The sequence below is a fragment of the Perognathus longimembris genome, chromosome 3 (assembly GCF_023159225.1).
Source record: "Perognathus longimembris pacificus isolate PPM17 chromosome 3, ASM2315922v1, whole genome shotgun sequence".
Taxonomy (NCBI): domain Eukaryota; kingdom Metazoa; phylum Chordata; class Mammalia; order Rodentia; family Heteromyidae; genus Perognathus; species Perognathus longimembris.
In genome coordinates, this window is record NC_063163.1 from 71950078 (window position 1) to 71976514 (window position 26437).

The 26437-nt window shown below is 53.3% G+C and overlaps 1 protein-coding gene across 3 annotated transcripts in view; it reads right to left on the minus strand.

Moving 5' to 3' along the window:
• Nucleotides 1-26032, minus strand: part of Col5a3 (collagen type V alpha 3 chain) — a 44147-nt gene extending 18115 nt beyond the window's left edge. Inside the window, exons 1-31 of one of the 3 annotated variants that reach the window (XM_048342187.1) lie at nt 25874-26032; nt 18812-18973; nt 18503-18692; nt 18267-18423; nt 17145-17249; nt 16760-16918; nt 14977-15063; nt 14731-14877; nt 13604-13651; nt 13490-13531; nt 13030-13092; nt 12187-12261; nt 11969-12052; nt 11468-11524; nt 11322-11375; nt 10862-10915; nt 9565-9618; nt 9429-9482; nt 8638-8691; nt 8098-8142; nt 7940-7993; nt 7620-7664; nt 7433-7486; nt 7265-7309; nt 4916-4969; nt 4777-4821; nt 4595-4648; nt 2796-2840; nt 2614-2667; nt 2090-2197; nt 1676-1729 (exon numbers count right to left, since the gene is read on the minus strand). In XM_048342187.1, coding sequence (XP_048198144.1) covers nt 1676-1729; nt 2090-2197; nt 2614-2667; nt 2796-2840; nt 4595-4648; nt 4777-4821; nt 4916-4969; nt 7265-7309; nt 7433-7486; nt 7620-7664; nt 7940-7993; nt 8098-8142; nt 8638-8691; nt 9429-9482; nt 9565-9618; nt 10862-10915; nt 11322-11375; nt 11468-11524; nt 11969-12052; nt 12187-12261; nt 13030-13092; nt 13490-13531; nt 13604-13651; nt 14731-14877; nt 14977-15063; nt 16760-16918; nt 17145-17249; nt 18267-18423; nt 18503-18692; nt 18812-18973; nt 25874-25946 — 2376 coding nt within the window. In that variant the 5' untranslated portion in view covers nt 25947-26032. Of the gene's footprint in view, nt 1-1675; nt 1730-2089; nt 2198-2613; nt 2668-2795; nt 2841-4594; nt 4649-4776; nt 4822-4915; nt 4970-7264; nt 7310-7432; nt 7487-7619; nt 7665-7939; nt 7994-8097; nt 8143-8637; nt 8692-9428; nt 9483-9564; nt 9619-10861; nt 10916-11321; nt 11376-11467; nt 11525-11968; nt 12053-12186; nt 12262-13029; nt 13093-13489; nt 13532-13603; nt 13652-14730; nt 14878-14976; nt 15115-16759; nt 16919-17144; nt 17250-18266; nt 18424-18502; nt 18693-18811; nt 18974-25873 lie in introns of all 3 variants that reach the window. The other 2 variants (XM_048342186.1, XM_048342184.1) reach the window with 2 other exon arrangements.
• Between the last annotated feature and the right edge of the window lie 405 nt (nt 26033-26437).

A 26437-nucleotide genomic window follows, 5' to 3' on the forward strand; every position in this document is an offset into this window, starting at 1 on the left:
CACAGAATACAAAACACTCTTTATGGTTTTGTTTTGTTTTGCCAGTCCTGGGGCTTGGACTCTGGGCCTGAGCACTGTCCCTGGCTTCTTTTTTTTGCTCAAGGCTAGCACTCTGCCACTTGAGCCACAGCGCCACTTCTGGCCTTTTCTATATATGTGGTGCTGAGTAATCGAACCCAGGGCTTTATGTATATGAGGCAAGCACTCTTGCCACTAAGCCATATTCCCAGCCCCCAAATACTCTTTATGGAAAGGGATTAATGTAGTCTGTGAAAGGGTTGTTCTACAGAAGCAAGACTGAGCCAAGGATGGGGGGGGCTCATGCCTGTCATCCTAGCTTCTCAGGAGACTGAGGTCTGAGAATCATGGTTCAAAGCCAGTCTGGCCAGGAAAGTCTATGAGACTCTTATCTCCAATGAACCACCCAAAAGCCAGAAGCAGAACTGTGTGGTAGAGCACTAGCCTTGAGCAAAAAAGCTCAGGGACAGCTCCCAGGCTCTGAGTTCAAGCCCCAGGACTGGCACCAAAGGAAAAAGCAGGGCTGAGGACTGAGGACTGGGGATGTAGGTCTACTCTAGGTAGGGCGTGGCCCAGAATTGAGGGTGTGGCCCGTTCATGAGTGGGTGTGGTCTGTGGTAGGTGGTGTGGCCAGTACTGGGAACCTGGCTGGGATTAGGGGGTGTGGTACACTGCTAGGGGCGTGGTCAGGTGCTGGGTCTAAGGTAAGGGGTGTGGTCCACTGCTGGGGGCGTGTCTCAGTGCTAGGGGCGTGGTCGAATACTAAAACCCAATGTTAGCAGAGTGGTTCAGTGCTTGGGGCTTGCCTAGAGTGCTATGGGGTGGGGCCGCTAACAGGGCCTGATATTAGGGGTGTGGCCTGTGCTATGGGGCGTGGCTCACGGGACAGCAACTCACTGTCTAAGGAGCTCTAGGTCCTGACAGAACCCTCAGGGATGTGAGGGCCATCTGGCTGTGACATCTGTCACTGCATTGAGCACCAGGGTTGATTTAGCTGATCTAATGCGTTAAATGGGTATCTCCCTTTCTTGCACCCTTGGTCAAGGGTGTGCTAGAACCTCTAGATGACCTCTTCAGTACCAGTTCTGCCATGCACCCTGTCTGGCTGCAGACAATTCCTCAAACAGGTGCCCCCCATGATGCTACCCACCATGTGGAGAGCGTGACCTTCGACAGAGGCCAAATCCCAGGGGCAATCTGATCTTGGATTTCAGTCTCTAAACGCTGAGCTAAACAAACTGCTCTGCTTTATAAAGGACCTGGCCTCAGGCGCTTGGTTATGGTGAAGAAAACAGACAGATTCATCTCCGTTCACTAACCAGTAGATGGAACAACCTGAGTCACATCAAATAAGGAATGTGCCGTTTGTGGTTTTGTGCTGGGGCTTGAACTCAGGGCCTGGGTACTGTCTCTGAGGTTGGTTGTTTGTTTTAACCACTGGAGCCACAGCTCCACTTCCAGTTTTCTGGTGCTTAATTGGAGAGTTTCACAGGCTTCCCTGCCTGGGCTGGCTTTGAACTGCCATCTTCAGATCTCAACCTCCTGAGTAGCTGGGATTATAGGTGTGAGCCACCAGTGCTTGGACAGCTCAACACTTGGACCCCCAGCTGTCAGTCCCTCTCCTGAGCCTGTCCACCTCCAGCTCCTGGCTTCTTACCTTAGGTCCAGGGCGTCCTGGGTAGCCAGGGAGACCAGGCACCCCAAGTTTGCCCTGCCAAGAAAGTATGAGACAAAAGGTCAGACAGTGCCAGTCAGAAGAGAAAGGTCAGGATAGATGAAACAGTGAAAAAGGAGAGGCAGAAAGAATGAGTTTGAGTCCTGCTAAGAGTTAAGGTCCTAGGTGAGGTCATAGTAATTATGGGGAAAATCTCAGTTTCCTGTTTTAAGAAATCATAATAAAGATGGTTATACATGTGTTGTCAAAGAGGACAAATATGTGAGTTCTGAGAAGCTTAGCCGAGCTATTAAGGGGTGATGTCAGGGTGCAGGCAGCCTTTCATAACATGGGAGCAACCCTGGGGTCTATTCCCCCGCAAAAGGCCAAGATCAGAATGAACTAAGGTTAATTCACCTTTTCTCCAGCTGGTCCTGGAGCACCCTCTTCACCCACCAGGCCCCCAGGCCCCTTGGGACCCTCAGGCCCATCCTCTCCCCGAGGACCAGGGGGTCCCGGCTGCCCCTGGAATAGAAAAGAGAGAGACATTGAGGCCAGGAGCCAGTGACTCATGCTTCTAATCTCAGCTGTTCAGGAGGCTGGAATCTGAGGATCGCGGTTCAAAGCCAGCCCAGGTAGGAATGTCTGTGAGACGCTGATCTCCCATGAACCACCCAAAAGCTGGGAATGAAGCTGTGATTCAAGTGGTAGAATGCTAGCTGGCAATGAAAAGGCTCAGGGACAGCACAGAGGCCCTGAGTTCAATCCCCAAGACTCTCTCTCTCTCTCTCACACACATACACACACACACACACACACACATACCCCACACACACCCCTACACACACAAAAACAAACAAAAACACTGAACACCATGTATCCTTCCTGTTTCTTCAAGCCCCATCTTAGTCCCCAAACCCCTTACCTGGAGCTCAGCTTACCCGATCGCCTTTCAGCCCTCCATCACCTTTGAAGCCAGAAAAGCCATCATTGCCCTGGGTGGGGGGGTGGGGGGCAGGGCGGGAGGAAGAGAGACAGAAACCAGAAGTCAGAGCCTCAGCCATGATCCAATTATGAGGGTTCCCTAGCCACATGCCCTCCCATAAAGCCCTCTTTTTCTCACCCTTTCTCCTTTTTCACCTTGGAGGCCTCGATTGCCAGAAGTGCCCTGAAAAATTAGTAAACTCTGTCTCCTCTGCTTAAAGAATGTCCTAGGCTCTGACACCCACCCCCTCCCATCTCCCTTAAACAGCCAGAACAAGTCCAAGAGAGAGACCTGGGAGTAAGTGGTCCCCCCTCCAGTCCAGTTGGCACGGCCCCTCCCCCTTCCCTTCCACCCAAACCCAGCCCCCCACCCACCCCACAGCCCGTCAGGATCATGGGCCCAGGGTGAGAATGGGAAGGGCAAATTTCTAAGTTGAGGATCTCATTGGCCGGGACCCTGTGTGCCCAGTCCCCTCTGGCAGGAATGTCACACACACACACTTAGGCTGACAAGGAAACGGTGTGGCTGGTGACAGGAGGGCTCTGAGCCCAAGGAGGCGCTTCCTACTCTCTCCACACTGGTAGTCCCATTTGGCCACAATGGAGCCCAGCTCAGCCAACAGCTGGGAATGACACCTGAGTACAACTATCTGGAGACAGTCAGAAAACTTGCTTGCCCAGGGTAATTCCATTATCCGCAAGGTAACAAGCTTGTTCACTACTGGCCTCTGGCTTCCCTTACCATGTAACTAGAATTAAACTACCACCTGTTTGTAGCTGTCTGGCCCCCCTGATCTGCAGGGGAGATGCCTGCACAAACCCCCAAGCAGATGGCTGAAATCACAGGTAGCAATATGCCCTACCTATATTATATTTTCTTCTGGATACAACCTACGAGCAAGCTTGAGTTACAAATGAGAAACAGAGTTTAGAAATATTTAATAATCAAGAATAACTAATCAAGAATAATGAGTAAGGGTTGGGAAGGTGGCTTAGTGGTAGAGTGCTTGCCTAGCATGTATGAAGCCCTGGGTTTGATTCCTCAGCACCACATACACAGAAAAGGCCGAAAGTGACGTTGTGGCTCAAGTGGTAGAGTGCTAGCCCTGAGTAAAAGAAGCCAGGGACAGTGCCCAGGCCCTAAGTTCAAGCCCCAAGACTAGCAAAAAAAAAAATAATAATATGAAGCTCTTATGGCTCAAGTTTATAATCCTAGCTACTCAGGAGGCTGAGAGCTAAGGATCACAGTTAGTGTGATATGGATTCTTTTTTTTTTCCTTTTTGCCTGTCCTGGGCCTTGAACTCAGGGCCTGAGTATTGTCCCTGGCTTCTTTTTTGCTCAAGGCTAGCATTCTACTGCTTGAGCCACAGAGGTACTTCTGGCTTTTTCTATATATGTGAGGCTGAGGAATCGAACCCAGGGCTTCATGTATACGAGGCAAGCACTCTACCACTAGGCCATATTCCCAGCCCCTAAGGATCACAGTTCAAAGCCCATGCAGACCAGGAAAGTCTGTGAGACTCTTATCTCCAGTCAATTTCTCAGAAAAAACCAGAAGTGGTACTGTGTGGCTCAAGGGGTAGAGTGCTAGTCTTGATCACAAAGAAGCTCAGGGACAGCGCCCAGGCTCTGAGTTCAAGCCCCAGGACTGAAAAAAAAAAAAAAAGAAAAGAAAAGAAAAACTTCCTTTCATCTAAGGAACTTGATTCGTGACGGATTTTGCAGCTGAAAGGCTCCTGGAAACAAGTTCCTTGAGAATCCTGAAGAACACTTGTTTCATTTCTGGAACTCGAACCCCATCTTACATTACACTTAGCCTGGCCAATTCTTTCTCTCAATAAACACCCCAAAGTTTCTGACCCAGCTACTTCCCTTAAGGCAGTACCCATACATGCTTCTACACCCCCACTCATGAAATCCCCTCCCCCCTCACCTACCTTAATGCCCCGAGGTCCTGGGTAGCCTGGGGGCCCTGCTGACCCCGGAGAACCCTGAAAAACAAGTTCAGTGCCAGCTGTCCCACCCCTTCCATAACTCCAGCATCCCCCCACCCCACAGTGGTCCGTCCAACTCCTGAGTCTGCCTCCTGAGCCTCCTTCCTATTCTCCTGCTCACTCACCTGAACCCCTTTCTCTCCTGCAGGACCCTCGTGGCCTGGGTGGCCCTGAAGGGGAATAAACAAGCCATCAGAGAACAAACACTTGTCAGCCAAAGTCCCCCTTCCCCTCTCTGCCTTGTCCCCAACCCTTGGTTCTCACCGGAGGGCCATCAGCTCCGGGGACACCCGGAATTCCTGGATTTCCAGGGGGGCCCTGAAAGAGAAGGAGAAGTAAGCAGGGGCTCAGAGGACCTCTTCATCGCCAGACGTCGCTGGCCAGGAAAGCCGTCCCAGCTCTACCAAGGCTTGCTGTGTGACCTGAGGAAAGCCCCTGGCCCTCTCTGAGCCTCTCTGAGCCTCAGAATCCTCCTCCTCAGAGAGCTGAGATACCTGATATAAAGAATGTGAGGGAGCTGGGTGCTTGTGCTCACGCCTGTAATCCCAGAGAATCAGGAGGCTGAGATCTGAGGATCATGGTTCAAAGCTAGCCTGGCAGAAATGTCCATGAGACTCTTAACCTCCAAGTAACAAACAAAAATAAAAAGCCAGAAGTGGAGCTGTGGTTCAAGTGATAGAAAGCCAGCTTGGAGGGAAAAAGCTCAGTAACACAGCACCCCGGTCCTGAGTTCAAGCCCCAGGACAGACAGACAGACACACCACACACACACACACACACACAGAATGCGAGCCAAGTGTAGAGTTGCTTAGTGTGTGCAAGGACCCGGATTCCAGGGCCAAAGATCACAGTGAGAGGCGTGTTGGAGTTGGGGTGCTCCCCAGACACACCCCTTTCTTTAAATGTCACACACACTTCCATCTGCAAAAGGATTGGGGGGCATAGACAGACATGATGTGACCCCTACATCCTGGGAGCACTTCCCAGGTCAGTGGGCGGATACCTTGGCCTGGCTCAGTCAATCAGTTTCCAGAAAGAAACACCATGGCTGATTGAGCGACTCTGGCAAATGATCTAAGGTCACAGAGGCCAAAATGGTTAACACGGACAAAATGGTTAATACCAGCTGACAGGAGACAAAGCCCAGATAAGATATGGTCAGAAAGAAGCTTGTATGCCAAGGAGAGGGGACACAGATGCCCAGAGGAAGTGGGGCTCCCTGCCCAGGAGTCTCAGAAGGCCCCTCTGTGACAGGAGCAGGCTTGCTGCATCCTGACAATGTTTCCCTGTGTGACTGGTGCAAAAGAGCCTCAGCTTCCCCGCTGGCCCCTTCCCCAACAACAGCACTTTGTAAGTCTGGGCTGGCAAGAAGGGAGGGGACAATTTATTACTAACTGAAGCTGATAAAGGAGGCCTTAGAGAAGGAAAGAGAAGAAAGGAAGAAGGAAGGAAGGAAAAAAGAAAGAAAGAAAAAAAGAGAAAGTAAGAAGAAGGGAAGGAGGGTGGATGGAGAGAGAGAGAAAGAAAGAAGGGGAAGGGAGGGAGGGTGGAGAGTGAGAAAGAAAAAGAAAGAGAATGAAGGAAGAAAGGAGGGAGAAAGAAAGAAAGAAGGAAGGAAAGAAGAAAGAAATAGAGAAGGAAGGAAAGAGAGAAAGAAAAAAGAAAGAAAAGGAAGGAAGGAAAGAGAAAGAAAAAAGAAGGAAGGAAGAAAGGAAGGAAAGAAGGAAAAAAGAAAGAAAGAAGGGAGGGAGGGAGGAAGGAAGGGAGGGAGGGAGGAAGGAAGGAAGGGAGAAGGAAAGAATGAATGAGGGGCTGGAAATAGGGCCTAGTGGCAAGAGTGCTTGCCAAGTATACATGAAGCCCTGGGTTCGATTCCTCAGCACCACATATATAGAAAAAGCTGGAAGTGGTGCTGTGGCTCAAGTGGCAGAGTGCTAGCCTTGAGCAAAAAGAAGCCAGGGACAGTGCTCAGGCCCTGAGTTCAAGCCCCAGGACTGACAAAAAAAAAAAGAACGAATAAACTAGGGACTGAAGGCTCATGCCTGTAATTCTAGTAACTCAGAAGGCTGACATCTGAGGATCATGGTTCAAAGCCAGCCTGAGCAGGAAAGTCTAGAGATATCCTCTCCCATTAACTGCCCAGGCTCTGAGTTCAAACCTCATCACTGCCAAAAATAAAAAAGAAGGAAAGACTGAATAGGAAGGCCTACAATCCCAGCACTCAGAGAAGAGGAGGGAGAGTTCTAGGCCAACCTGTCCTACATAGCGAGATCCCATCTCAAAAAATAAAGTCTAGCCAGGCAATGGGGGCTCATGCCAATAATAATCCCAGCAACTCAGGAAGATGACATCTAAGGGCCAACCTGGGCCAAGAAAGTCTGCGGGATGCTTTATGTCCAATGAGCCAAAGGGGAAAAAAAAGCTGCATATGGAGCTGTGTCTTAAGTGGTAGAGCACGAACTCTGAGTGAAAAAGCTCAAGTACACCATTCAGGCCCTGAGTTCAAGTCCCAAGACTGACAAAAGAAAATGGGGGAGGTTTTTCCTGGTGACAGAGTTGAGGGAAATATTCTGAGATAAGATGGTACTGGGGACAGCAAGAGGGGTGCCTTACCTTCTCCCCAGGAGTGCCAATGGGTCCCTGGGGGCCAGGGATCCCCTGCAAAGATGGAAAGGGGGAAGAACTGTGAGTCTCCAGATTGGGGAGGCAAGGAGAGGCCTAGGGTCCCGCCACCCCCACCCCCCACCCCACCCCCCCGTTGCTGGGAGAGGCAATTCCCACCTGGGACCCATGGTTTCCCTGTTGTCCTGGGGGGCCCGGCTCTCCCGGAGGTCCCTGCGGAGAGAGTGAGGGTGTGATGACGCTGGTGTCCCACGTTGGTAAAGCTGACATGAAGGGTCATCAGCATGGACAAAGATCATGGGGTCAGCATGTGAAAGGGGCAGGGGGCAGAGGATCCCACACGTACCACATTGCCTTTGGCACCTGGGGCCCCATCGCTTCCGGTGATGCCCTGCAGAGTTGGGGAGAGGACGTAAGACCAGGACAGAGGATGGAGGAGGGAGGAGAGAGGATGGAGGATGGAGGATGGAGCATGAAGGCTAGACAATGGAGAATGGAAAATAGAGGACAAAAGATGGAGGATGGAGGGTAGAGGATGGAGGATGGAGGATGGAGGATAGAGGATGGAGGATGGAGGATCGAGAATGGAGAATGGAGGATGGAGGACTGAGGACAACCTAAGAAGAGATAACAGGTGAGTGAAAGACAAGACAGTGACATTCTCACCGGGCGTCCCAGGGGACCGGGGGAGCCTCTGGGGCCAATCAGACCTCGGGGACCCTGTAAAGAAGTGGGGCACCAGCTCAGTGCCCTGTGGACCTGTGTGTGGCGGCATCCCCTTGCTCTCTCTGCCCTCAGCAAGGAGAGGGGAGGTCAATACGCACCGGCTCCCCGGCGGGGCCAGTGGGCCCTGGAGGTCCCTCTGCTCCCTAAGAGAAGGGTCATTATTAGGAGGGAAGTATCAGTCTCCCATCAAGGAGGCCCCGCCCCCTTAAAAAGGGGACCTCGAAGCTATTACAGAGGTCTCCAGCATTCTATAGATGGAATCCCATCCCTGACTTCGATCTTGAACTTAACGATTCTTTCTTGAGCTTTCGTGCTCAAGGCTGGTCCTCTACCCCTTGAACCACAATTCCATTTCTTTTTGGTGCCTCACTGGAGGTAATAGGCTCAGGAACTTGCTTTTCCTGGCTGGCTCTGGACCAGGACACTCAGCTCTCAGCCTCCTGAGCAGATGAGATTACACCTGGCCTGGCACCTGGCCTGGACTTACAATCTAAGTCTTACCTCTAGTTCTAGAGGGGGCCTCCTGACACCCCACAAACACCCCACACACACTCAGTCCCCGAATTCTCCCCTCCTTAATGCTGGTCCACTCAGGCTTCTGAACTTCCAGATCCCCTCTAATTCTCCTGTAAACTTACCTTTGCTCCATCCTCTCCTGGGGGACCAGGCTGTCCCACGTGGCCAGAGTCACCCTGGAGTTGGGGACAGAAGGGAGATGGGAGAGGAGACACCCACACACTCATCAAAAGAAGAGAGAAGTTTGGAAGCCAAGGCACTGGTGGCACACGCCTGTAATCCTGGCTACTCAGGAGGAGGCTGAGCTCTGAGGATCCTGATCCAAAGTCAGCCGAGACAGGAAAATCAGTGACTCTTATCTCCAAGGACCCAGCAAAAGCCAGAGTGGAGGTGTGGCTCAAGTGGTAGAACACTGGCCTAGAGCACAAAAGCTCATGGACAGCATCCAGGCCCTGAGTTCAAGCCCCAAGAACGGCACCAATAAAAAAGAGAAGATAGAGGCTGGGAATGTGGCTTAGTGATAGAGTGCATGAAGCCCTGGGTTTGAGTCCTGAGCAACACATACACAGAAAAAGCTGGAAGTGGCGCTGTGGCTCAAGTGGCAGAGTGCTAGCCTTGAGCAAAAAGAAGCCAGGGACAGTGCTCAGGCCCTGAGTCCAAGCCCCAGGGCTCGCCAAAAGAGAGGGGAGGGGAAAAAGAAGGAGGGGGAGGGGGAGGGGGAGGGGGAGGAGGAGGAGGAAGGAGGAGGAAGGAGGAGGAGGAGAAAAAGAAGGCAGAGGAGGGGTGAGGACTTACACTATGGCCTTGAGGCTAACACCAAGGGAGGAGTGAAGAGCTTGAATATGAAAAAAAGAGCGGGGGGGGGGGGGGTGAGGGGGTGCATCTGGATTGGGGACAGGAGTCTTCTACTCACCCTCTGGCCTTTCTCACCAGGCAGCCCTGGCAGGCCATCGAAACCCCGATCACCCTGCGCGAAGAGATACCACCTGAGTCTTGAAGGCTCAACTCAATCAGTCCCCACCACCGCCCAGTCCTACTGCAGGGCTTACCTTAGGTCCTGTGTCTCCCGGGAGGCCCCGGGCCCCATCTGCTCCAGAGCGGCCCTGAAGGAAAGGGAAGACTCAAGGGTCAGCTGCCCCTGCCCCCCAGTTAGGAGCTCCAGTGAAGTGGTCATGTACATCATGTACATGCGTATGAGACGCTGGGTGCAGGGGCTCATGCCTCTAATCCTGGCTACTCAGGAGGCTAAGATTCAAAGATAGCAGTTGGAAGCCAGCCCAGGTGAGAAAGTCCATGAGACTCTCATCTCCAATGAACCACCAAAAAGCTGAAAAGTGGCGCTGTGGCTCAAGTGGTTAGAGTGCCAGCCTTGAGCAAAAAAAGCTCAAGGACAGCACCCAGGCCCTGAGTTCAAACCCTAATCCACACTCACACACACATTCATGTCCTTTTATTGAGTTCTGTGGTGGGAACCTCTCTGAGTACCAACTTCATCTGCCAAATACATCTCAAGGCCACCCACTGACATTAGCCAGGCACTGGTGGCTCACCCCTGTAATTCTAGCTACTCAGGAGGCTGAAATCTGAGGATCACAGTTCAAAGCCAGCCCAGGCAAGAAAGTACCTGAGATTCTTATCTGCAATTAAGCCAGCCCCCAGGAAAGTCTCACAGACTCCACTGAACCATGAAGAAGCCAGAGGTGGCACTGTGGCTCAAGTGGTAGAGTGCTAGCCTTAAGCAAAAAAGCGCAGGAACAGCACCCAGACCCTGAGTTCAAGCCCCATGGCTGACCAAAAAAATAAATAAATAAAATAAAAAAGGATTCCCATCTTCAAGCCAGGCATGGCAGTGTGCGCCTGCAATTCCAGCCATATGGGAGGCATGGGTAGAAGAATCAGTCTGAGACTGACACAGGGCCAGAGGGAGAGAGAGACAGAGAGACAGGCCTTACCTGGAAAGTAAACTAAAGCAAACTAAGGATGGGAGTGTGGCTCAAGCACCAGCCTTGGAAGCACAAAACCCTGAATTCAAATCCAACATCAAACACACACACACACACACACACACACACACACACACACACACACACACACATTTCTCATCTTCAGCCTCCACAAATTGGTGAAGTGTGTGAATTTCTGTGTTCATCCTAGCCTGCACTTGGGTTACACTTGGGCTCACAGACTGAGCCTTTGCCCCAACGCATCCTCCTGACCCCCCCCCCCACCAGAGCCCTGTGCTCTGCTCCCGCAATGACACCCACACACCCCAAGACAGAGCCACGGGGCAGGCTGGGGGCTGGGTGGATGGGTTCAGAGTGACGTGGGGACCCAGGAGTTACTCACCATCTTTCCCTCTCGGCCTGGAGGCCCAGGGGGGCCCTGCAGTCCTCGGGGACCCTAGAAGAGAAAGAAAAGGAAGGAGGGAGGGATAAAGAGGGGAAGGGAGGGAGGGAGGGGGGGAAGGAGAAGGAAAGAGAAGGGAAGAAGGAAAAGGGATGAAGAAAAAAAAGGATGGGAGGGAAAGGAGGGAGGGAGGAAGGAAGGAGGGAGGGAGGGAGGGAGGGAAGGAAGGAAGGAAGGAAGGAAGGAAGGAAGGAAGGAAGGAAGGAAGGAAGGAAGGAAGGAAGGAAGGAAGGAAGAAAGGAAAGGAGGGAGGGAGAAAAGGGAAGGGAAGAAAAGGAAAGCAGAGGACAGGTTTCTTGCGGGCCACTGTAGGAATTAATCCCCAGCATCTCTGACACCCCCATGGGGTCCCCACTGCCTCCCTGGAGGAAGGCCTGTACCCCACCCACCCTGACCTTACCTGTGGCCCTGCTTCTCCCGAGTCCCCTTTCAGACCTGGATAGCCAGGGAGACCCTTGAAGGAGGAGGAGGAGGAGATGGGGGTGCAGTCAGAGGGGTGAGCATCGTCTCCATGGACAGAGGTCCCCCAGAGACACACATTCTTACCACAGGGCCTGGGCGCCCAGTGAGCCCCACAGGGCCAGGGGGTCCTTTCATGGAGAGCTGAAAAGACAGAGAGAACAGAGCCTCAGTCTCTCGTGAGCCTCCCCCAACAGTCCCTACCAAGGTGCTCCTATGGTTTCCCAATATGTCCCTCTCCAAAATTTATGCATAGAATCCCCAGGTGGCATCTCTGGGGGATCACAGGGGTGCAGGGCCCCTAGGACGGCATTCCTGGCCCCTCCTCACTCTGCGGTACCCTCAGCCCTCTCTGGCAGCAGCAAGACACCGCCACCAGGGGGCAGCACCATGCCCCGCTACTCCTCAAACTCCTCAGACTCAAGTATTCTGTTACAGCAATGGAAACCCGAGACAGACATCTTTAGGAGATGGAAGCTCCCCCATCTCCTGACCAATCCTTCCCTCACCTTCATTGCTGTCACCACTCCTATGCACAGTCCCTCCAGCTCTCCTGTCAACCTCCCCTCCCCCACCCCACACACACACCTGAGCCTGTTGCAGTACTGCTTGGGCCTGGGCCTGCTGGAAAGAGACTGGAGGTCCTTTGAGGGAACCACTTGCAAACTGGAACTAAGAAAGAGAGAGAGAGATCACTGGTTAGGAAAGCAGAAAGAAGAGGTTCCCCCCCACCCCCATTTCCCCTGTCCTCCATCAGAACTCCACCCATCCCACCCCCCTAGGGCTGAGCCTTCTAGTCTCCTTACCGGCATCATGATCACAGTGCCTGGTGGGCCCCGAACCCCATCAATGCCAGGAATCCCTGGAAGGCCAGCAGGGCCCTGAGAGTAGGATCAAGAGACAAAGATGGGTGGAGAGAAGAGAAGAATAGCCGGGCACCAGTGGCTCATGCCTATAATCCTAGCTACTCATGAGGCTGAGACTTGAGGATCATGGGTCAAAGCCAGCCCAGGCAAGAAAGTCCAGGAGACTCTTATCTCCAATGAACCACCAGAAAACCAGAAGTGGTGCTGTGGCTCGAGTGGTAGAGTGCTAGCCTTGAGCTGAAGAGCTCAGGGCCCAGAGCTCAAGCCCTATGACCAACAATAAAAAACAAAGAGAAGAAAAGAAACAGAGGGGGTCAGAGGCAGACAGATGGAGACCAGGAAGCAAGAGGAGAAAGAGGAAAGAGAGAAAGAGAAAGAGGCAAGGAAAGAAAGAACACTGCAGGGTCCTGGTGGCTCACGTCTGTAATCCCAGCTCCTCGGGAAGCTGAGATCTGAGGATCACGGGTCATAGCCAACCAGAGCAGGAAAATCCATGAGACTCTTATCTCCAATTAACTACCAAAAAGCCAGAAGAGCTGTGGCTCAAGTGGTAGAGCACCAGCCTTGAGTAAAAAGGCCAAGTGAGAGCAGGAGGACCTGAGTTCAAGAAGCCCGAGAGATTATTCCCAGATAGAAGAAGTAATCTTAAGAGGGGGATCAATGCCAGGCCTGCCATGGTCTCCCCAAGCCAGCGCCTCTCATCCATGCTGAGACCTTCAGGCTCCCAAACAGAAATCTCACCCCCCCCCCCACTAGGGTCACACCACAGTGAGAGTCTCTTACCGGAAGACCGCGGTCCCCTGGAAATCCTGGGGGGCCAGGAGGTCCTGAGGGACCAGCCACCCCCTGTTGGGGACAGAGAAACAAAAGTCACAGGAAATGCAAATTTTGAGCCAGACTAAACTCAACCAACCTCTGACCCAGACCCCCTCTCCCGCCAGCTGTCAGGGATTCCTGAACCCTTAATATACACTGGGTCATACCAACATTGAACTCCACACCTCAACCTTTATTCTTCAAATATCCAGGCAACATTACACCCCAACTCTCTAAAGGCTTACATACTCCTCCCCTCAGCTAGGCATGAAAGAGCCAGGTAGAGTGTTGCAGGCCTGTAATCCCAGCACTCAGGAGGCTGAGGTAGTAGGAGCGTACACTTCAGGCCAGCCTGGGCTACATAGGAAGACTCTGTCTCCAAACCGAGAAGGAGGATGCGAAGAAGGGGAATGTGGTCACTACTCACTCGTGGTCCTGGGGCTCCTGGAGGCCCCTCAAATCGCTGTCCCTGGAGAGTGAGAAACAGGCATGACCACTGTCCAAGCGAGCCCCTCTACCCTGCACAGACTCCGCCCCTCACCTGTTCTACCACAGCTGGTTCTCCTTTTGCTCCCTTCTCTCCAGTGCCCTGGGAAGAGGAGTGGGGAGAGAAGAGATGTGAGCCAACCCCCACCCACCCACACATAGGACTCACCCTCTCCATCTGTATCTGATCCTTTTGTCAGCCAATGGGCATTAAGCTCAGCCTCCTCCACCAATCAGGCAGTGCTATATCAAGGCAAAGGGCCCCACCCTCTCCATCTGCATCCCATCCATTCTTAACCAATAAGCATCAAGCTCAGTCTCCTCCACCAATCAAGTAGTACTGTATCACAGTGAAGGGCCCACCCACTCCCTCTCCATCCCATCCTTTCTTCAGCCAATAGGCATTGAGCTCAGTCTCCTCTATCAATCAGGCAGGGCTACATCCAGGTGAGGGGAGTGATCTCCTGAGAGCCCTAGTCCTGGCTCTGCCTCATACCAATTGAGTGATTTGGGGAAGTTAGTCAAAGCCTATGGCCGGTTGGTGAGTGATGAATGTGTTAAAACAATGTTTGGTGCTGGACAGGCATTCAGTTACTGGCACACAACTCTACCTCGCCCTCTGTCCAACATCAAAGCTAGAAATGACATTTCCTCTAATGCCTGAGCTAAAAGTACCATCTATCTTCTCTGCTGAGGAGTTTGAAGTCTTTTTCCCCAGTTTTCAACACCTCCCCCGTGAATTCTGGAATTTTCTAGCTTGGCCTATCTATTCAGGGATCTTGGCAATTTTTCCCTGGGCTAGCCTCAAATTGAGATCTTCCCTACTTCTGCCCCTCATGTCTCTGGGACCACAGGTACATGCCACCCCAACTAGCTTGTCTGTTGAGATGGTATGCCACTAACTTTTTGCCCAATCTGGCCTCAAACCATAATCTTCCAATCTCTGCCCCCTGAGTAACTGGGATTGTAGGCATGTACCACCAGGCTTGGCCCGAGAGCCATGTCCAATATCACAAGACCCAAGAACTCATTTTCCTCAATGGCCACCATCACAGATCTACTTTTGTCTACCTCCAGCTGCAAGACCCAAATGGAACATGTCCCCAACCGTTTCTTGCTTTTACTACAGGCGTCTTTGCTGCCTCTCTGCCTTCCTCTGCAGATCAATGCCCCCAGACTTACAGGAAAGATCTGGAACTCCGTCCTGGATGGCTGTTCGGCTGCTCGAAATTCAGGACCCATAGTCGGACGCCCTCCCATTTCATCCTCCTCAGCTGTGTCAATCTCAGGGGTCCTCAGCTCGCTTCCACTGCCAGGATCCTTCCCCTCCTGAGGACAAAGAGACATTCCTGGTTTGCACCTGATCTTTTACTGTGCCATCCCACCCCCAGGATCTCCTCTTTTCAGAACCATCCCTGTGCTGCTGACCTGGAAGACGGTGACATTGTAGCCAATGCTCACAGTGGTGGTGACAACCCCAGGCACAGCAGTTGGTGACATGGTTGGCCTTGCTGTCTGGATGGTGGAGACAGCATCAGAGGTCTGGAGCGAGTGAGCATCAGAAATCTGGGGTCAGGATGATCAATATAGGTGGGAGAACCAGGCGTCAGTGACTCACGCCTGTGATTACAGGATACCCAGGAGGCTGAGAGCTGAGGATCACGGTTCAAAGCCAGCCCAGGCAGGAAAGCCCATGAGACTCTTATTTCCAATGAACCACCAGAAAACCAGAAGTGAAGCTGTGGCTCAGAGTGGTAGAGTACTATCCTGGAGCAAACAAGCTCAGGGACAGCACCCAGGCCCTGAGTTCAAGCCCCACAACGAACAAAAAGAAAAAAAGTGGGCTCCCTTGTTGGCCCTCTGGGCTGTGGGTGAAGAGTAGGTCTGGGCCAGGGAGCAGAGCCCCCAGAACTCCAAAGCCCAGAGATGAAGGCCAAGGTCAGTGCTCAGGGCCAGCCCCCACGGCCTCTCCCAGGGCAGAGCTCAGTGGTCAGCCAGCCAGGCCACAAAGACAGTCAGCGCCGTCCAACCTAGACAGCTGCAAAAGTGATCAGGGTGGAAGGAAGTGGGGGAGGGGTATGGAGGCCTGGGAGGGACGGGGCTAGGGACTGAGGAAGGGGCTGGGGTGAAACAGGCCACTGCTGGTATCTCTTCTGGGACAGAAAGATCTGGAATGGAGCCATGGAAGAACCAATGACCCCTCAAACCAAATAACAGATCCCTTTCCTACAACAGTGACCAAAGGGCTCCCCCCATTTATAATCTCCACCAACGGCTCAGCCACTCAGAGACCTTCTCAATCTGTAGTCCCCCAACAAGTGACACCCGAATTAATGAACCCCCAAAACAATGATTTCTCTAACAATGAACACCCCTAGCTGAGCCCAAATCATGCTCTCCAATGAACAGACTTTCCCACAGAAACTTATTCTGCTATCCAATGGCATTTCGGTAACCAGTGTGTGTGTGTGTGCACGTGTGTGTGTGTGTGTGTGTGTGCATGCGCCAGTCCTGGGGCTTGAACTCAAGGCTTGGGCACTGTCCTGAGCTTCTTTTTACTCAAAACCAGAGCTCTACCACTTGAGCCACAGCTTCACTTCTGGCTTTTTGGTGGTTCATTGGAGATAACAGTCTCATGGATTTTCCTGCCCAGGCTGGTTTTGAACTGTGATCCTCAGATCTCATCCTGCTGAGTAGTTAGGATGACAGGCATGAGCCACCTGCGCCTGGCAACACCTAGCTATTTTGAGGGGGCAGTGCTGAGGTTTGAACTCAAGGCTTTGTGCTTGCTAAGCCTTCAACCACTTGAGCCATGCCCCAGCCCTTTTTGCTTTAGCTATCTTTTCAGGAAGGGTCTTGTGCTTTTGTGGTTTTGTTTGGGTGAGCCTGGTCAATGATCGTTTTGTTTTGTTGGGGTTTGTTGTTGTTGATGATGATCTGAAATTGGGACTTGAATTCAGCTTTCTTTCACTGGCAGGCACTCTACCACCTAAGCCATGCCTGCAACCCATGATTCTCCCATCTCTTCCTGCCTTGTAGTTAGCAATAAACAAGGGTGCATCATTTCTGGGTTGTTGGATTGAGATGGGGGCCTCCTTTGCATGCAGTCACCATCTGAGAGAAATCAGAGCTCAGCGGCCAAAGATTTGGGGAGTGAGGTTAGAAGGAGGGGTCAGAGATCCATGGGGATGGAGGGTCACATGTGCCTTACCTGCTTCTCCAGGGCATCAGCGGGGGGCAAACTTAGGGGTGAGGTTTTCTTGTTTTTCTTTCTGCCCTTCCCCTTGCGACCACGGCCTTTCTTCTTCCCTTTCCCCTTCCCCTTGCGTCGAGGAGGAGGGGTGGGGGTGTCTGGTTCATCCCAGGGGGTCTGGAAAGAGGATAATGCTTAGGCCTGCACACCCCTGCCCCTCCAGGAAAGATGGTCACCTGTGACCACACGGGATCCACTGGCTCTCACTCAACTCTGACTCAGGGTCAGAGTTAATCATGTCTGCTTTCTGTGTGAGATCCCACTGGGGCAGAATTCACTTGTTCCTGATAGCTGGAGTCAGGGGTGACTTGGGGTGGGTGGGGCAGCAGCCTGTTCCACTCACTCCTGTGGTTATGGGATCCACGTGTTCACAGCCAGGGAGGTACTGCTTGCAGGCCCGAAAGGCAGCTTGGGGATCTGGGATTATGAGAAGCTCCTGGATGTCCCCCTTGAGAGAGAAAGGGACAGGAGAGAGTCACAGGCTGACCCCAGCCCTCCCCCCACCCTGTGCACCCCCAGTCCAGACTCTAGTATTTCTTCTTCTTCTTCTTTTTTTTTTTTTTTTGCCAGTCCTGGGTCTTGAACTCAGAGCCTGGGCTCTGTCTCAGCTCTTTCACTCAAGGCTGGTGCTTTCCCCCTTGAGCCACAGCACCACTTCTGGATTTCTGGTGGTTCACTGGAGATAAGAATCTCATGGACTTTCTTGTCCAGGCTGGCTTTGAATCGCAATCCTTCATATCGCATGGACCGAGGGGCAGGGACAAATGCATCTGCACAGGACAGATGTTAGATGTGGCCCCTGGGTGCAATGTGTGTATGCCATGAATGCAATCTTGCCTTCTCTGAGCTTCTAGAGGTGACTAAAGAGAAGGTTGCCACCCCCTTCCTTTCTTTCCTCCTTCCTTCTCTCCTTCCTTCCTCCCTTCCATCCTTTCTTTCTTTTTGTTTTGTTTTGGTATTGGCCAGAACTGAGGGCTTGGAACTCAGGGCCTGAGCACTGTCCTTGGCTTCTTTTTGCTCAAGGCTAGCACTCTGCCACTTGAGCCACAGCGCCACTTCTGGCCTTTTCTATATATGTGGTGCTGAGGAATTGAACCCAGGGCTTCATGCATGCTAGGCAAGCACCCTACTGCTAAGCCACAGTCTCAGCCCGCCACCCCCTTTCTGACAGGTGGGGTATAAAACTAAACTCTGAGCTGGGCACTGGTGGCTCACACCTGTAATACAAGCTGCTCAAGAGGCTGAGATCTGAGAATTGTGATTCAAAGCCATCTCGGTGAAAGTCCGTGAGACTCATATCGCCGATTAAGCACAGAAAAAGCCAGAAGTGGCACTGTGATTCGAGTGGTAGAGCACTAGCCTTGGGACAGGGCCCAGGTCCTGAATTCAAGCTCCACAACCAACCAAAAAAAATCCAATCCAAGTCATCCTCTGCCTCAGTTTCCTTTATCCCTGAACTCCCTACCTCAAAACTCTCTTCCTGAAACTCCCAGGTCCCCAACACAGTGCGTCCCGCCGTACTGATGAACCCAGGCCCTTGTCCCAACATGGGTGGCTGACGTTCACAGTCAATGACCCACGTGGCCACGTCGCCATCCACGCTGACCGCAAAGCGGTGCCACCTGAAAGAGCATGACAGGCATCTCAGTGCAGGAGCGTCTGACCCCGTGGCGACTTGGGGGTGCCCTTTGGTATTCTTACCTGCCGTCAGTGAGGTTGAAGGGGAGAGGGGAGGGATGCCAGGAGGCCCCCACGAGGCCCAGCACTGGCCCCAGTGCCAGCCCCAAATGCCGGGTGCCCTTCTCATCATAAACAGATAGAAGAACGAAGCGGCCAGTGGACTGCACCCGCAGAGAGGTCAGCACCGAGAAGTTCTCAGGAAATCGCCCATCTGGGTGGAAGGAGAGAAAAGGGGTGTGGGGGGGAGGGGCAGGTCAGCTGCCCCCACCCCCAAAGTGACATGGTTCTCTTCAGCCACGGCTTCTCGTCCTCCCTCTGGCCCAAACTCACCCGGGAAGAGCTCCAGGGTGGGGACACTGAGCACGCCGGCCTTGCCCACTCGGAATGCCTGGTCACCCTCTGGAACTCGGTGGGGACACAGGCCAGGTGTTTTGGGGGTCCCAGCCTGGTCCCCACGCAAACCTAGAATCTCCAAGACATCCACAGGCTCCACTGTAGAAAGAAAACCAGGGGTGAGGGGGCAGTTAGAACCAGCCCAGGATGCCATGGGTATGAGTCAGGAAGAAGCAGTGAAGGCCGGGTGCTGGTGCTCACACTTGTAATCCCAGCTACTCGGGAGGCTGAGATCTGAGGATCGAGGTTCAAAGCCAGCCCAGGCAGGAAAGTCTGTGAGACTTCCTTCCAATGAGCCATGAAAAAGCCAGAAATGGAGCTGTGGCTCAAGTGATAGAGCACCAGCTTTAAGAAGAAATAAAAAAAAGTTGGGAGTCAGGTGCTGCTGGCTCACACCTGTAATTCTAGTTTGGGGGGGGGGGGGCTGAGATCTGAGGATCATGGTTCAAAGTCAGCCTGAGCAGAAAAGTCTTTGAGACTCTTATCTCCACTTTCAGAAAATTGGAAGTAGTACTGTGGCTCCAAGTGGTAGAGCACTAGCCTTCAGGAAAAAGAGCTCAGGGACAGTGCCTAGGCTCTAAATTTATGCCCCACGAATGGAGAGAGAGAGAGAGGAGAGACCACTCAGGAACAACACCCTGGACTAGAGTTCAAGCCCGAGGACTGGCACAAGAAAAGAAAAACACGCGAGCCAGATGCCAGTGGCTCACACCTGTAATCCTAGCTATTCAGGAGGCTGAGATCTGAGGATCAAGGTTCAAAGCCAGCCTGGGCAGGAAAGGCTGTGAGATTCTTAACTCTAGTGAACTACCAAAAAGCCAGAAGTACAGCTGTGGCTCAAGTGACAGAACGCCAGGTTTCGCGCGCGCACGCGCGCACACACACACACACGCACACACACACACACACGCACGCACGCACGCGCGCCTGGCAGTTAAGCCTGGGACTAGAAACACACCCCTCCTCTCCCCATCACCCCACAGATGTTTGGGCCACATTAGTATGTTATTTTTTTTTTTCCCTTGGTTTTTGGTGAGAAAAAAATAAAAAGCTGACCTAGTTCTAGAATGAATCAAAACTTCCTGGCTGGAGCCCCAGAGCCAAACTGTCCCCTTATTTCTTCCTACTCCCCCGCACCGGCCAGCCCCAGCCCCCTTGCCAGGGGAAACCCACGGGGGAGGGGGAAGGGAGCAGCATGTACTACCCACCCCCTTGGGTCTCCTCCTGTGACCTCCAATTCCTGTGAATAGCCTTGGCCCACCATCCTACACCCCAGGGCCTCTACACTGGGAGCACCGCCTCCCCTGACTTCTTTTGCTCTCTACCCCTTTGATTTGGGCTTTGGTTTTGTTTGGGGTTTTTCTGCCAGTCCTAGGGTCTTGAACTCAGGGCCCAGGGGCTGTCTCTAAGCTCAGAGCCACAGTGCCACTTCCAGCTTTTTTTGTTGTTGTTGGTTTATTGGAGATAAGAGTCTCATAGAGGGGTGGGAAGGAGGTTTAGTGGCAGAGTGCTTGCCTAGCATGCATGAAGCCCTGGGTTCAATTCCTCAGTACCACATAAACAGAAAAAGCCAGAAGTGGTGGTGTGGCTCAAGTGGTAGAGTGCTTGCCTTGAGCAAAAGAAGCTCAATGACAGTGCCCAAGTCCTGAGTTCAAGCCCCAGGACTGGCAAAAAAAAAGAAAAAAAAAGGTCTCATGGATTTTCCTTCCTGAGCTGGCTTTGAACTGTAATCCTTGGAGCTTGGGGTCTGATTATAGGCATGAGCCACCAACGCCCAGCTTGCTACTGACCCTGAGGGACTCTACCCTCCAACTATTCTTTCTCTAGTCTGCTTTTTATTAATACTATGTTATTATTTGTTGTGCTGTTATTTCTAAGTAGTGTGACAATGCATCTTGATTGAGGTCTCTGCTTTCCATCATTTGCCCCCATCTCTCCCAATCCCACCCATACCCTTAAATTACCAGGTTCCATTTTCATTCTTTTTTTTGGGGGGGGGGTCAGTTGTGGGGCTTGGACTCAGGGCTTGGGTGCTATCCCTGAGCTTTTTCGCTCCTAGCTAGCACTCTACCACTTTGGAGTTTTCTGGTGGTTTTGTGGAGATAAGAGTCTCACGGACTTTCCTGCCTGGGCTGGCTTTGAACCACAATCCTCAGATCAGTCTCCTGAGTAGCTGGGATTACAGGCGTGAACCACCAGTGCCCAGCTTCTGATTTTGATTTTGGTTTTGAGATGGGGTCTCACTAACTTGGCTCAGGCTGGCATTGAACTGAAGGTCCTCCTGTCTCTGCCTCCTGAGTAGCTAGAATTACAGGCGTGTGTCACCCTGTCCATCCTAGATGCTGATTGCGTTTCTGATGCTCACCCCTGCGGCTCTCTGATGTCTTTCTCCCTGTTTCTCATTCTTTTCTCTGACCTTTCTTCGGCCTCTGTCACTCTCTGAGCTGCGAATGCCCACAATAAATGGCACTCTCTCTCACTTCTCTCTCTGACCTACAACAGGATCACCTCTTCCCCCTCCCCCAACCAACCTAGAAAAAGAAGACACTGATGTGGTCCAACCTGACCTTAGTCCCCATGCAGCACAGCCAGTGTTAAGTGGAACCACATGGCTTGGGGCGGGGTGGTAGGGGCTTCCCCTGGGCCCCCACTGGGCCCCAGGCCCCTCCCCCACCCTCAGCCAACTGTCCCACTAACCCCCTGACCCAGCCTCTTGGCAAGAAGCTAGGTCCTGCCCATTCTGCAGCTCATAATCTCACCCCTCCCCTCCCCCGGGGGGGGGTGGCTCTGCTGATCTCACCACTTGGGAAGTGGAACTGGGGGGCCAGATTTGGGGGAGATAAAGGCTTAATGAAGATCCCCCCCATCCTAGCTCTTTCTAAGCATGAAGTCTCAGATTCTAAACTCCACAGGCACACAACACATGTCCACCTCCTTACACACCTCTGCTCCCCACCCCCCTCCCCCCACCCCGCTCCACCACCCCCATCCCGCCAGTCTCTGATCTCTCTCTCTCCTCTCTCTCTCTCTCTCTCTCTCTCTCTCTCTCTCCTCTCCTCTCTCCCTCCCTCCCTCAACCCTGCCCCCACCCCCGAGGGTTTGCACTCAGGGTCTCTCATGCTTGTTAGGCAGGTATACCACCACATGAGCCTCACCCACCCAGCCCTTTTTTTTTTTTTTTTTTTTTTTTGCCAGTCCTGGGCTTGGACTCAGGGCCTGAGCACTGTCCCTGGCTTCTTTTTGCTCAAGGCTAGCACTCTACCACTTGAGCCACAGCGCCACTTCTGGCCATTTTCTATATATGTGGTGCTGAGGAATGGAACCCAGGGCTTCATGTATACGAGGCAGGCACTCTTGCCACTAGGCCATATTCCCAGCCCTATCTGTCCCATTTTCTATTCCCATTTTTTGGTTCTCTGCATCCAACCCTGAGTCCATCAATAAATCAGTCTCATTCCTTTGTCTGACTGCATCTCCAGATTTGATTGGTCCTTCCATTTCTGACTCTCTAGGGCTTGAACTCAGAGCCTGGGTGCTGCCCCTGAGCTTTTGAGCTCAGGAATAACACTCTATCACTTGATCCACAGCTCTCACCTCAAGATCCACAGCTCTACCTCAAGCTTTTGGGTGGTTCATTGGAGATAAGAATCTCACAGACTTTTCTGCCCATGGCTGGCTTCAAACCGGGACCCTCAGACCTAAACCCCCTGAGTAGCAGGGATGACAGGGGTGAGCCACCAGTGTCCTGCTTCTCTGCATGTGTCTGTCTCATCTCTCTGCCCCACCCCTCTCTTTAATTGCCTGCTCTGTGGCTGGGCTTTGTAAGAGGTATTTGGGTTACAGCCCTCTAGGGCTAAAGATCTGGACTCCCAGGCTCTCTAGACCACAAGGGTCAGTCCTCCTGGAGGGGCGGTGGATAAAAATTAACCCAACTGCCCCACCTCGAGGCTGGGGCCAGGAGGAGGCCTTAGAGCTCGCTAAGCCTCACCCCAGCCTCTGTACAGTGGAAGGGGTCTCCCCCAGGGGGCCACAGTTCATTCCCATTGTAAAAGTCCTTCCTGGCATCTAACCCATAGACCTCCTGCTTCAGTCTTCAGTGTTCCTTGTGTAATGACCTTTGGGAAACTGACTGGCCTTTCTTTCTATGGCTGGCTGAGGGACAAGAAGACACACTAGAGGCATTGAGTCCTGCCTGCAGGGCTGGAAGGTTGGGGGGGGGGAGGTCTGCCAAGGACCTAGTCCCCCCACCCACACACACCCCTGCAAAGATGTACCAAAGCCCTGGGGAGACACTGGGTGGGTGGGGAGACACAGAGGGTGGCAAACAGGGAGCAGGTAGAGATAAGGCAGGGATCCCCCACCTGGGGGGGGGGGAAGAGCAGAGCTAGATGTGGACAAATATGGGGGAGGGTATGGGATTGTACAAGTGTAGGTGTTTGGAGACATGGAAAAGGGGGAGCAATTTGTGGAGACAGCAATCAATGTATGCAAACAATGTATGCTGGCCGGTGGTGGTGTGTGTCTCGTGACACTGTTTGGTGTGTGGCTGGGTGCTGGTGTGAGTGGAGGTGGTGAGTGGTTTGGACTGGTGAAGAGGATGGGGTTCTGTCACTGGATCCATGAGAGAATATGGTCAGGTCAGCCAGTGGGCGATTGGTGGGAATGCTGTGTGTGTGTGTGTGTGTGTGTGTGTGTGTGTGTGTGTGCGTGCGTGCATGCATGTGGGTATGTGAGAATTTGAAAGTGTAGGAGGGTGACAGGGGCATGGCGGGGGATGGGGGGGTGTAAAAGGATCTGGGCGTAGCCACCATGTCCCACATTTCCTGGCATCCTATAGTCATGATCCCACGAGTCCATGGTGTGTGAGCATGGGGATGGGGCAGGCAGTCCGCGGGACTGGAGGGACATTTGGGACAGTGTGGTACAGTGAGTATGGGTGTGTGAGCATGCATGTGCGCCTTAACTTCTGGGAGGTCCCACCCTCAGGATCTTTCTAGATTTGAGGGAAATCTCTGATCATTCATCCCACCACTTTCAGGAGCCACAGAGCCCTCTCCACACAAAGGGAAGGACGCCCTATCCCCCTGCCCCCCACCTCCCAATCCAAGCCCTGCAGGGAGCCCGTGGGGCGCCCGGCCAGATGTGCACAGCTGGGCGTACGTCAGCTCTGACTCACACCCGTCCAGTGCTCCCCTCTTCCCTCCCACCCCCACCCCATCCTCGCCCTGGGACCTCTGGTGAGGGTTTGGGGGGGGGGTGAAGAAGGGCCCTGAGAAATTCTTCGGGAAAAACACGCCGGCAGGGGTGGGGGACTCGTGTCCACTCCTGCCGCCCCCGCCCTGCGCGCCCCGCCGCGCCCTGCCATGCCCCGCGGCCCTGTCCATGGTGCTGACCGCGTTGGCTCTGGGGAGCTTAGGGTGGGGGTGGGGGAGGAGGGCATGAGGAAAGGAGGGGGCCTGGGCCAATCTGGGGCAGAGGAGAAAGAGGAAGAATGGGGTGAAACCTATAATCTAGGGGATCCCTGAATAGCCACACACAGACACCCCCACTGGCCCTTAACCTCAGAATCAGTCTTGTTTTTTTTTCCCTTTTGGTTGTGGGCTTGACCTCAGGGGGCGCTGTTCCTGAACTTCTTTTGCTCAAGGCCTAGCACTCTACCACTTGAGCCACGGTGCAACGTCTGCCTTTTTCTGTTTATGTGGAACTGAGGAATCGAACCCAGGGCTTCATGGATGCTAGGCAAGCACTCTACCACTAAGCCACATTCCCAGCCAATGCACTTGCGGCTTTTGAGTGGTTAAATGGGGATAAGTCTCACCGGGACTTTTCTACCAGGCTGGCTTGGAACTATGATCCTCAGGTCTCAGCCTCCTGAGTAGCTAGGATGACAGGCGTGAACCAAGGCACTGGAGTCATTTCTAACACCTCCCTTGCCCCTCCCCACATAGTCACAATTATTCTCACAAGGGCACACAAGCACACCCATAACACACACAAACATAAATCAGTCCCAGGTTTCTCATCTCCCAAGATGCCTCCCCCCAGGGGCCACCCTCCCCCTCCCCCATTTTTTTTGGGGGGGGCCAGTACTGGGGCTTGGACTCAGGGCCTGAGCACTGTCCCTGGCTTTTTTTTTTTTTTTTTTTTTGCTCAAGGCTAGCACTCTGCCACTTGAGCCACAGCGCCACTTCTGGCCGTTTTCTGTATACGTGGTGCTGGGGAATGGAACCCAGGGCTTCATGTATACAAGGCAAGCGCTCTTGCCACTAGGCCATATCCCCAGCCCCCCTCCCCCAATTTTAACAGCACCCAAACAACTCCAAGCATGCTCAGAGCTGCACCCAGGAGCACAGACTTATGGACTGCCTTCATTTCCTTTCCTTTCCCCTTCCTTCCTTCCCTCCTTCCTTCCTTCCTTCCTATTGTGCCTGTCCTGGGACTTGAACTCAGAGCCTGGACGCTATACCTGAACTTCTTTTACTCAAGGCTAGTTCCCTCCATTTCCAGGTCTTTGTGATTCACTGGATGTAGGAGTCTCACAGACTTACCTGTCCAGGCTGGCTTCGAACCACTATCCTCAGATCTCAGCCCCCTGAGTAGGCTTAGAGGCGTGAGCCCCTGGAGTTTTTTTTTTTTCTCAGTGCTAGCACTCTACTACTTGAGCCACAACGCCACTTGCAGCTTTCTGGCCTTTTCTGGTTAACTGGAGATAAGAGGCTTTCCTGCCCAGGCTGGCTTCAAATGTCAATCTTCAGGTCTCAGCCTCCTGAGTAGCCAGGACTGCCACAGCGTGCGCCACCTGCCTTCGTTTTTCACGCACCCACCTGTCCACACAGCCACACGTTTCCTGAGTCCCTGCTCCCAGCTGCCACACCCACAAACCCGGCAGGGTTGGGCATCGTGTCCACATGCAACTTGCGGAGCCTCCGTGGATCCCTCCATCCGCTTCTCTGTCCCAACCGCACCCCAAACCCTATGCCCGCCTCCCTCCAGGCTCACCGGCCAGCGTCCAGGGCAGAAGCTGCAGCGTGGCCAGCAGCGCGCAGAGGCCCAGGCGCCGGCGGCCGCCCATCCCCAGCGGGGTCTGCGCAAGGCGGGGACCGGGACCGCACTGGGCGGCTCCCGCGACTCCGCGCGGCAGAGACTCGGGGCAGCCGGCCGGACGCAGCGAGGACCCGCGGGAGACTGGCGGACCCTGCGCCCGGGCCGCGCCCAGCGCCTCAGGCGCCCGGCGGGGCGGGGAGGAGCTGGGGGGACGGGGGCGGACCTCGGCAGGGGAGCGGAAGGGGGGTGTCCCGAGCGCTGGTTGGCTAGCTGGAGCCCCGGCTAGAAGAGGGGAGGTGGAGGGGGCTCCTAACCCACCCACCGCGGAGAAGGGCCACTCCCGGGCTGTCTTAGAATTCGAGGTTCCAGCCTTGACCCTGCTCCTCGCTGATCTCAGCTTCAAACTTTCAGCCATTCAAGACCCTAAGCAGCATCCTCATCCTGCTCACCCAAAGCACCCCCAAATCAGCTTTCTTATCTGCACCCTAAATTTTCATCACCATACTCAAATCTCACCTC